The 12,303-nt window shown below is 34.4% G+C and overlaps 1 protein-coding gene across 4 annotated transcripts in view; it reads right to left on the reverse strand.

The window, feature by feature from the left end:
- Positions 1-951: 951 nt before the first annotated feature.
- The window catches only part of LOC145987119 (sodium-coupled monocarboxylate transporter 1-like), a 138,010-nt gene continuing 126,658 nt past the window's right edge, over positions 952-12,303 (reverse strand). For all 4 annotated transcript variants that reach the window (XM_083121604.1, XM_083121605.1, XM_083121607.1 and 1 more), the window contains 3 exons: positions 10,086-10,249; positions 7,492-7,681; positions 952-2,355 (listed from right to left, as the gene is read on the reverse strand). In XM_083121604.1, the coding sequence (XP_082977730.1) occupies positions 2,233-2,355; positions 7,492-7,681; positions 10,086-10,249 (477 nt within the window). In that variant the 3' untranslated portion in view covers positions 952-2,232. The remainder of the gene's footprint in view (positions 2,356-7,491; positions 7,682-10,085; positions 10,250-12,303) is intronic.

Below are 12,303 nucleotides of genomic sequence, written 5' to 3' on the forward strand. Positions count from 1 at the left end.
ACGCTCAGACGATATTTTCTGCAACTACCTCTTCTCTCCAGTTCCTTCTCCTTACACCTCTTTCTGTTCTGCTTTTATCTCATATCGCCTTCCCTACTTTTCTCGCATCTTATCTTCATCCCACTCTTCTCCACTCCTCTTATCTCCTTTCCTGTCTTAGATTTCCGACTCCACTGCACTCTCTTTTTTCGTTCTTCTCTTTTTCTCTCCTTTACTCTACTCTCCACTTCCCTCTTCTCGTCTCCTCCTCTCCTCTCGTGTTCCTCCTCTTTTCTCTTCTTTGTTCTTTTTCCTCATCTCTCCTCGAATCTTTTTCCATTCTCCTCACTACATCTCCTCTCCTTGTCTATCCTATCTTTCTTCTCTCCTCTACCTTTCCTCTTCTCCTTTCGCTTTCTCTTTCTCCTCTCCTTTGTAACCTTTCATTTCCTCTCACCTCTTTTCCTTACTGTAGACTCATCAGCGATGAAATACTAGAAACCTATTTTTTTCTTTCAGAAAGAATTTTGTCATTTGCGATATAATAGTGATATTTTTAATAATTTTATACAATAATAATTGTTTATATTTCTTTCGCGTATTTTATAAATATCTATTGTGCACGTGGCAACCCTGAAATTGAGCCAAACTCTGCACGCAACCCACCAACGACTTGTGTAAATTGGGTTGCCTAGTTTAAAATGTCGTTGTCCTAAAACTTTTGAGAGACACTGTACAAACAGCTTAAGATAAATTTGAATTACTTTTATCCAGACAAAAAAATTGCAGCAAAAAATGGGTTAAATAATTATAAATGCACATGCTGATACCATTTTGAATCAGTGCCGATGTTGATACTTTTACTGATTGCCACCAATACAAATATCAATTCATTTAATACTTTAAACTTGAAACAAATCAAAGTATATCAAAATATTTATTACATTTAACATACACATAACTATACCAGAATTTTACTTTAAAATGTTCCTAATTTCAACTGAGATAATAGTTTAAAAATCTCTCCAAAATGTTGTTGCAAAAATTATAAAACTTGTAGATTTTGCATAATTTCCAGGATATTTGGACTCCATGAAAGTGCTGTGCTGCAGTATTGTATACTCTGAGGATACATCAGTTTTGACCCAGTCCAAGAATATGTACACACATATTATCATAATTGAATATGGTACAGTATTTTCAAGAGCCCTAATGATTAACATTTCATGTGACCACAGCAGGCTTATGTAGAGTACTGGAAACTTTGTAAAATATTTGTTATTTTGTTCAAAATTTGCAAGAGTACCCAAGTCCAATGAATTTAGATTAATGGAGAAAGGTATTGCATTTAATTGTACTTTAAAGCAGTTAGACTACTCGACATAGATAAAGAAACTACAGTGTTGCTTTATTGCCTCCATTATTGCTACACAATAATTACAATATTTAGTATGCTATTACTTCACATAAGAATCAATTCATTCATTTGTTCTCTTCGTTGGAAGGTTTTTAAGGAGATTTCTCACTGGAATAACACATGCTACATACATATCCCATGAGGACAGACCAATCAACTGCATGTCTTGGAACTGCTTTATTACAATTTGATGTGTTGTGTGTCAATTGTCAATTTAAAGTTATATTTCCATTGCACATTATATAAGTTGTTTTCTTACGTAATTTGGACTTAAACAAATGTCCGTAAACTAGCAAAAAAATATTACTTTTACAATAACTTGTATGATATAGAAATGAAATAAAAGAATTAAAGAATGACATTCAGCAACATTTTTACACTTTCATAAAAAAAAATTTAAATGTAACAATTATCAGAATATTTTTGTACATAATTTTAAAACATTTATTTGTACTAGTTGTGGACAATATTATTGTTTCCATCAATATACAAGTCTATACATTGCAGCTTCTTGATATAAGAAAAAGTGGCACAGTTCAGTATTTGAATAAAGTTCACATATTTGATGGATTTTTCTGTATTGAAAGTACAAATTTGTCTTCCACTTCACTTGCTTGTATTTTATTAATATTCAATCATGAACAACAATGAATGCATCACTATTTTGTTGGTGTTCATACCATGCATTGACCATTGAAACTCCAGAATATGTTGAGTACACTGAAAACTAATTTGTTTTCAAGGCAATTCACTGCACTTCTGCATAATTATGAAATGGGAGCATTTTGTTTCATTACAGTTTTTAAATTGTTACAATTGACTTGTTAACATACCAATCAAAGTCCAGTCACAATTGTGTTTTCATGCTCTGGATAGGACTCATAGGCCTTGTTCTCTTGGCCATTCTTGTCCAAACCTTTCCTTCTCACCTTTGCTTCTGGTAGATCAGTCTCTCTTTGCTGTAATATGAAATGAAAAATTGATGAACATATTTTGAAAATTGATACGTGCCATTCGGTGTGGGTCATTCTCAAAAAAATGGGGTAGAAACCTTGTCCAGCAGTCATAAAAAATGTTTTAAAAATATTTAGACATTTTTTTTTTCAGTGGGAATTAATTTAGTCATTAGTTATAAGATCCATCAGCTTTATTTTTTCCAGAAATAATTTTTACTCTTTTCTGAATTTTACACAGAATATGTAGATTTTCCCCTTCGTGAACTGTCTACATTCAAAATTTATGGGTATAGATTACACTAGCCTGTGGTATGAACCACAATAGGTGACTTTTACTAATTGTGATATGCTGATTTCGAAAATATATTCTATTTTGTTGCATCATGTCAGCGTATTTCACAACATGTAATTTCATTATTATATCAATTTATCGATAACAACAACATTTAGAAATAGTGCAGAAATGGCAAATACAAGATAAATACAATAAATTATAATAATATAGTAATATAGTGCACAAAAATAAAATATAATTACATTTATTATGTAATATATGTGTCTAAATACATATAATAAATTGTATATTCTACGTTAAATGTACAATGTCTGCACAGTGGTCCTTCACATTACCAAGAAATTTCCTTACAACTTCTTTGAATGCTTCCCATGCATCTTCATCAATTTTGTCTTGTTAAAATCATCATCAATCATCATCTTATGCATATGCAGTCCATCAAATATACCTTCTCTGACTTTAGCGAAATAAATGTTTTCATAAGTATTGGAATCATGGGCAATTTTTGTCTACTGCCTTAACAAACTGTTGTATAATTCCAAGTTTTATGTGTAATGTGGGAAGGAGTATTTCCGAAAATGTTTGTCACAATTTCTGTATCAAGAAAATATAACCACATGAGCCAAGAGATTCTTTTCATGAGCCCTAGGTAGCACCAAATCATTCACCTCTGGTTGGGTAAATAGTTTCTGTGAAGTGTCTAACTCTTTTGTTTCAGGATACATTTCATCACTGCTTGAATATGAGGAACTGCTTTCAAATTCATTGTTACTTATGTTTTCTGGTTGTTTAGGCACTAGTAAGTCAGGTCCATGAATAATAGGCTGCCTACCTAGCTGATGGCAGATCGTGATGTTTCTTTTTTGTTGCAACCAGTTACTTGGGACAAACAAAATAACAGTCATCATGATGATTTTTCTATTCGCGCTGCACCAGATGTATTGCAAAAGGCATTTCCTTCCATTTTCTTTCATACCAATAACGTAGTCGCTTGAAACAAATGTTACATGCACTATGTGGTAAAAGATTTATCCTTGTCACCCACCTTCACACTGAAATACAAGAAGTACAGTTTCTTCATGAATTAATCTATTTTCCGTACCTTTCCTATTGATCATATAACACCCACAAATGTTCAACAGTGCATTGTGTATCTTATCTAATGTATTTCTCATTCCATTTTTTTTTTCATTCAAGATCTTTGTTCATATTCAGTGTAATGTGGAGACATGCGGTTGTACTATTACGATACACATACAATGTAGCTATAAAAAGGTAAAGTGTTCCCCTGTGCTTAGCATCACGCCATGAAGGCATATATAAAGGAAAAACCTAAATTGTGCAATAATTGGACGTGATACACAAAAACTGTTGTTATTTTCGGATTTAGGTCATTGATGCCTATTTGTATCATCAATTTTCATTTTTACCACAGAGCCATTGCAGGCTGGTGTTATTTTAATATATTTTCCATTACACAAGTTAAGATTTAATATATTATGATTAATTAAGTAATCACATTGGAACCCCCTATGAACATAAAAAATTATCGCTGCTGTTGAGTTAGTGATTTAAGTCCACTTTATGCAAAGCAAGGCTAAAAGGGACTGGACCTACAGTTTAAAGTTGAATCTGAACCACTGTGCGATGTGCCTCCACTGGTTATCAAACCTGGGACCCATTGATTACAAGGCGACAATGCAACCACTGCATCATCGGGGAGGCCCGAACATCAAAAAATAATTTTATGAAATATCATAGTTAAGTAAAACATTAAAATATAATGTTCCATGGGGAATTTTTCACTCCAAGGACACTAGTAAAAAGTTCCTAATAAAATCCAGAGTGTGCAACACTGAAACTTCACAGCAGAAAATTGAAAGGAATGGAAGCCATTGTGATTTCAAGGGACAGTTGGAGGTTCTTGCTTTATCTTTTGTATGAGATTATTGCGATAACGTGATACGCATTGTTTATTTTCAATATGTATATGGTTCATTTGTTTGTTTATTTTCACATTAATCTGTTCTTATTGGCTTGTGTTATCAAATTTATATATTTTTTAAAATTTATGTGTGATTAAGAGTGATAACGGAAGCAGAAGTATTTCCTGTTTATAGACATTTGTAGAACTGTCCCATCTTTTATTGGATCCATTGCCAGGACAACAGTGGGTAAAAGGACTAAAAGGATTGATTGATTGATTGATTGAATTGCTATATTTTATTTTGCTTCTTGTGCCACTTTTGACTAATTTGTGAAGATGAGGAGGAGTGATGATATGATGAAATTGATGAATGGACACTCACAAACATCCATGCCCAGGCCAGGATTCGAACCCGGGACCCCTGGCGTCATAGCACGATGTGCTAACCACTCTGCCACGGGGGCCAGCAACTAAAAGGAGTTGGATTTTGTGTGAGTTGATGTGAATTTTGTGTAAAACGCTATTATAAAAAAAAAGCCACACCTTGCTGAAATGTGATTGTATTTGTGAGTATAGTTGTGTTACTTTGCAGAGAATGTTTAAAGTTAAAAGATTTTATAAAACTTGTAAAATGACAAGAAGCTGGTTTTGTTTCTAATTGTATGTCTTGAGAGTGCTCAGTGTAGCATAACATTAAGGAGAGTCTCATAACATTGCCGCAATGAAAATTGGGTAACTACCGTGATGTAGTAATCCAGGCATCATGCACCAAAAGGGACGTCACAAACGTTCTGATATTCCAACTTTGTTGAGATCATATGTCCACTCTGTGGATTCTCAGGATGAGAAATTTGGCAAATCATGAATTATTACGATTTAAATGATACATATTATGTGCAGAACTTATCTGAAAATTTATGTTTGCCTAACTTGTATTTCCATGGAGTTATACAATAATGAAAAACATTTCATCCACTCCATGGATGTTCACTCTGTGGACCGACTGAAGGGGATAGTGCTGTCCACAGAGAGGACAATTTCATGTTTTTATCATTTGTTGAATCTGAATCAATAAAAATATTTGTAATTTTAGACCTACTTATTCTTTTAAAGTGAGTTCTTGTACATTCGAATATATTTATTTCTTTTTTGTATTTCTTGTTTATCAAATGAATAAGCTAACTTATTGATAAGCAATTGTGTAATATATTAAGACTTCCTAGTAGTCCTCTCATTACCATACTGTAATTTTATGGCTTATTTGTAAATAACTTATGAAAATTATACTTTATGTAATTTATTTGTGCTGCTGCTCCAATTCCAAATACCTTAGTTAAATCAAGTGGTAAACGAGCATGAAGGAAGGAATGGAGGACGGTAAGACAGAAATGTCAAGAAACAGAAAAATACCAGGAACTCCCAGAGAAGATGGAAATTTCATCTACTCAAACTACTACACATAGTCAGGTTTCACCTCAACAAGTGGTTTAGAAAATGGTAAAAAGGGGGCAAGAAAATTCTGAATGAAACTTCTGAAACAGAAGACTAATTTGGGAAAGGAAAATTAAAAATAATGAAAGAAAGTTGTAAATTACCAAAAGTGCTTGCAAAAATTATAAAGTACATATGGCAAATCTATTTTTATGCTACCTAAGGAAGGAAGTGAAGAATTTGCTAGAAGCAAATAACATTGAAGAAACTGAAAAAAATACTTTAAGTTTGGTGAAGTCATCAAAGAGCAGATAATGAAACATTTCCAAAACGAAGGTTCCACAAAGAAGAAAGCAGCTTTGCTGCAAGTATTACCAGTAAATATTATTTTAAAAAAATAAATACCTTGAGAAAGTTAGATCTATCACTTCGAAGAAAATTTTATGATCAAGTAGAAATAAAGTTCAAGTCTCTTTTTCACCAAGGAAAAGGTTATGTACAGAAAAGTTTGGTTCCTTAAAAAGGGATATATAACACACAAATCCACTCCAAGAACTTCAATATCCATTCTATGGAGATGAGAAAGTCTCCTCAATGGACTACAATTCTATAGTAAATTGTAATTACTCTTGCATACAGAAAGCTCCGACATAACCCAATGGTTTTGTGTGAGTGGTCTCATTTGGTTTGTCGAATTCCAGATAAGACTATTTCATCATTAATTTTCACCAAGATGATTAATTCAGGGTGAAGGTGATAAGAGATACAAATTGGGAGGTGGAGGATGAAGTGCTGTCTTGCCTACTCATCACACAGCCTATCAGATGAGCGTATTCTTGGTATCTTCCCGTGCTCTTACACTTTAACAACTGAATGATTTTGTAGCTAGGATCCTGTGCCAAAACAGCTTGCATCTTTGTTTGGGATGCTACATCTATGCTTCATTTAATCGCCTGGGAAATACAGCATTCAACAACGGAGAATGCCCCATCCAGTCAGCTCGCTCAACATTTTTTTCAATTTCATGATGCAGGCTGGAAGATTGGGGAAATTTTTACAAATGCTCACATATCTTGCTGTTGCACTTGCCACTCAGATTCGTTCAAGGTCTCAAGGTCTCAAGGTCAAGGGTCATTCTTAATAGAAATTATTCTTGAACTTATGTGAAAGGTTTAAAATTAATTTTCTCTGGTAAAAATAGGGCTGTTAGGCATTGATAGGAATATATAGTTCATATAGGCATTCGGTCCTGTAGAATTTCAGCAGAGGGGTGCTGTGCACATGAAACACAAAGTTTTCTAGATAGCATACATCAAAAACATAACAAAAAAGTAGGTATGGAACTAGAAATTCATTCCCTAATAATAGCCAAAGGAAAAAAAGTAAAATTCAACTGTTCTATCTGATTACAGATTATCGAACATTAGAGCACAAGAGTTGAATGTAAATTTTGTCTATTGCATACTCTTTATAGAAGCTGTATTACCTGACTTTTCCTGCAAGACATTGATGGGCAGTGCTTCCTAACTATTGGAGAGAGTAGTTTAGGATTTAATTCATTGGGATCCTTTCCTCCTGTCAGGTAGCTCACAACAACTCCTACCAGTAATACTGCGAGAAATCCCAAGGGTGCAAACAAGAGGTAGGATATTTTGTACAGTGGAAATGGCTCTCCTCTGCAAAACAAAAGAAAGAACAATTGCATCGTTAATAACGATTAGGAACAGAAAGCTTCTCAATTTAAAAATTAGTAGACAGTTTGCGTGAAATTAGTTTTTATTCAGTAATGTATGTAATTTTGGTCTCCCTCTACCTCCCCCTCTCCCTGCTTGTCTCTTGTTGAAGACACCTTTTGAAAAATAAATGAAATACTATGAGTCCCAATTTGGATGGATTATGACTAGTGGAAAAAAGTTGTTACTGAAACCTATATTTTGCATATGAAAATAATTCTGCCGCAACATTGAAAAAGTGGCCTTCACAGAAGCAGCCCTGGTGTTCCAACCAAACAACCTATGACTGAAACTTTACAGGTCTCCACCAAGTGATACATATGCACAATGTTAATTGGATATTATGCATTGTCTAGTACTGTTAACTATGCTTATTTTAATCCTTAAATGCATGAATTATTTTTTGTCAATTTTTTCTTGTTTTTTAGTCTAATATCTGTTGTTGTGTACTAATAAGCGATTTTGAATCATTTTTTGAAAATTTTCATTCTCTCTTTTATAATTATGCCCCATTACCATATGGTAACGCTATGCGTTCATCCCCTATAAATTGACTTATATTTGAAAACTTGGAAATTTCTTAATTAACCTTCAAATTACTTTCAAAATTTGATTATTTTTTAAATAATACAAATATTATAGATCCATTGTACACTAATCTCACATTTTCTGAGCTAAAGGCGCTCAGGTAACTATTTAGTACATAATGATTACTCTTTATTCACATATTGTATATCACTCTTGAATATTCTCCTGTCATAGAAACTTTGAATTGATTTGAATTGAAGTTTTAAATCCACTTTATGCACAAAATAGCTAATCGGGACTGGACCTAGAGTTTAAAGTGGGATCAGAACCACTGTGTATCAAACCCGGGACCCCTTGATTACAAAGCAACGACATTACTACTACGCCATCGGAGAGGCCCTTATCATAGAAACGTATGAAACATGGAACACGAAGTCCAACCACATATTTGACATGTTCAATGAGAACACTCCTGTTGGACCACAAGCATACCACACACCTTTCAAAACCTTCCTTTGTGTTCTAATGGGCTGCCACGCCCCCTTAGGTGTAACACAAAATGATGCCACATAGTTTTGAGTGATTTCCATCCAAATCCAAGCTGGGAGAATTTTTGCCTCTGAAATTCTTGTAGAATATACATAAGAGGGGCTGCAGTCTTTCTAAATTTGTTTTCAATGTCAGTGGAATCTTTTTATACTCTTGCCTTGATAGATACCAAAACAAATGAGGCATCCACGGAAGGTTTTCAAGCACCAGGCAGGCTTCGGGTTTACCTCTAATAAATACTTGTAGGAATGTTTTGCATAATACAGGATCACAGACTCAACAAAGCTGAGCTACTGAACAGGCACAAAATGTTCCATGAAATGGTTATCTATTATTACTATTATTTTTATTATATTTATTATTAATATTAAAATAACATAAATTATAAGCAATATTAAAAAAGAAACCATACAAAAGATGGCAAGAGGCTTTACAAATTAAATTTCTTGGTTTACATGCAATAATAATAGAATAAATGAAGTAATTGTTGAAAAGGCTGGTAGCTTTTGTATCTGCATTGCATTCCCATATCATAAAGTCACCGTTATGAGCAAAAATTGAACAAGTGATGCAAATTCTTGAACAGAAAACATCATTCGTTTTAAATTACATGTGTTTACTAAATGCTGAAAACATTCAGAACTCCATAATGAAAAACAATCAGATAAAAACACCATATTTAGTTTCCAGTGTATGACATTTTGAATAAAAGAATCGAAGGTCAAAATAAATACATCCTCACACAACAATGCCGTTACCTGGAATGAAACTAACGGTCTCAAACACAAGCTTAATGCTTCTTAGAGTGACTTCTGGCAGTAGGTTTGCCTACACACTCAATATAGACAAGCCTCTAGCACGAAAGTGTGTGAATGTTGAGCATTAGCATATGGTAGCGCTATGCGTTTAAGGATTAACATTACGTTTCTCTTGTCACCAGGTGAACTACTTTTTTCTTTTTTTTAACTTCTGATTTGTAACAAATGCAGTGCACTAACCAACCATCTTATTCCCCCTAATTGGCCTCCCCATGGCAGGGTGGTAGCCTCATTCCACTGTACCCAGTGGAGTCAGGTAGTGGTCCAGATCCCACTTTAAACTGTAGGTGCAGTCCCAATTATCCTTTCTGTACATAAAGTGGACATAAAACAACAACTTAATCAATCAATCAATTATTCCCCCGAATTATGCCATTGTGCTTTACGTTTTCCTCCTTTTTGATTTGTCTCAAGTAAGAATTTTTCATTACGAATTCTACTTGTAAACCTACAGTGTATTTACTGGAGGCTCTATTAGAGTGTAGTTGTACATGCAGCCATCAACAGCAACTGGCTTCTTGGGGTGAATAATTTGGTGGCGAGAAGCTGCTACCTGAGATCCAAAACCTGACCAGCAGGTCAAAGCCAAGCCAGCAAGTGTTCCAACAAGGGCACCCTGAAAATAAAATTTGCAATCCTTAAAATGTTTAATGAAATTATTCAAATAATCTGAAATGCATAACTAAAAGACTCAATAAAATGGCATAATGTTTGTCAAATTAAGGCAACATTTTAAAAAATTACAACCCTTGTTTAAATCTCTGACAATTGCTAGTTGGCATAGTTGTATAGTGAAGAAAATCTATAAAATCAATAACAGTTTTTAATATGCAATTGTACAAAGCAATTTTAAAGTGTTAGTTTTTCCAGACCCTTTAATTTTCAATCTCAAAGCAATGATCTGACCTCCATGGCAGAGTAGTTAGCACATTGTGTCACAATGCCAATGCTGGGTTTGAATCCTGGTCTGGGCATAGGTGTTCTTTGTGAGTGTCCATTCATCAAATTCATCATGTCATCATGTCATCACTCATCCCCATATTCGTCATAAGCCAAAAGTGGCAGAAAAGTGAATTAAAATAAAGCAAATCAATCAATCAATCAACTGAAAGCAATGAAATATAGTTGTCTAAAGAATATATAGAGGTAACTCAAAAGCTGTTATTTGCCAATGTTTTGTGAACCACTAAAAAGTGTGTGGTAGATGGGTTATAGAATTCATCACGGATACCAAATATTATTAGAAAGGCAAACCCTACAATCATCATGAACAATCCTATCAGCAATTACTTTAATTTCTGTTATATTAACCTGTTGTGCTTACTATATCTATTAGATGAAATTAATCAACCATCCCTAACCACAGTAGCGGCTTCTGCCTATTTGCACGTTCGCCTGTGCACACCCAAATAAATCTGTAATGCAAATCATGATCATTATACTTATTCATTGAACTATGTCTCCTTCGAAACATCAAGTGTTCCCATGCCGCTTCACCAACAGAGGTGGTGGAAAAGCAGGCGATAAGTGATTTCAACCCACGTAGACCGAGGGCCGCTCGTGGCTCGCACTATGCGAGTTACGTTCCCTATGATGCTGTTGCAGCAGTCGCATAGAGAATGCTGATTGGGTCTTCTGGCTTGGGGCCCATGCCTGGAGATTTTGCATCATAAGGAAACCCCATGAACACATGTCTTAAGAAATGTAGTGTTGCAAACCCATTCAATTCGAGATGGTGTGTCGGAGTCGAAGGAACCCATACATGATTGCAAATTGAGGGATTTTTTCTTTTAGAAAAGGAAAGTTTTGATTGTATATTGTCCCTCTCATCCTGTTCCAAGCAAGAAAGAAGGGGAAGGGGAGGTGGGGGACTGAAAGTGAAACTGGTGTTTTAAACATTTCTGGTATTGCCTTTACTTAGTGCATCTTGACCAAAATAAATGGTCCCTGTGGCACAGTAGCCACAACCCGTGTGGAGGGAGCGTACATCAATCAGTCAGATGTTTTGCATTGTGTGTCTGTTACTGCATTGCAAAATTGTTTAAATCGTAGTCAAAAGGTCGTTCCTGTTTCAGTGCAAAGTGTTTGATTTCATGATGAATAGGGACACTGTACATAGTTCACAGAGACTTCATATTTAACGTTGTTAACTTTTTGGAGTTAACTTAGCTACAAAGCCTGTAGCAATATAAGAAATATATAGATACGGCAGAAGGGAAGGAAAAATTCTGAAGTGCGAAGCAGGGCAGTGTGGACTGAGTGAGTACTGTAATTTTCTTCAAGATTTATTTTTCTCTTGATTTCGCTTCATTTGCTTGGATCAATCAGTCTGTCATTAGAATTAAACAACATATAGATAAATTACAACTGATTTTCTCCATGTGGTAGTTGGATCGGCTTCTTTGGTTTACAACAATGTTATTAATCTCCTTGTTCATTAATATCAGTGGAGCGGGGGAGGAAGTTTTTACGAAATATTTTGCAAATTGACAATAGTGTTGATATTGTAGATCGGTATTTCTATGTTTTGAGTGATTTTGTAAGGTTATCGAATGTTGAATTACATATTGCACAATAACATCGCTCTTCTTGTGACTAGCTGGAAAATGTCCAAAATATTTTAAATTTGTAAGAAATCCGTGTTAAAAAAATCATGAAATATATAACTCT

Source organism: Lepisma saccharinum, chromosome 4 (genome assembly GCF_977018435.1).
Source record: "Lepisma saccharinum chromosome 4, izLepSacc3.1, whole genome shotgun sequence".
Lineage (NCBI taxonomy): Eukaryota > Metazoa > Arthropoda > Insecta > Zygentoma > Lepismatidae > Lepisma > Lepisma saccharinum.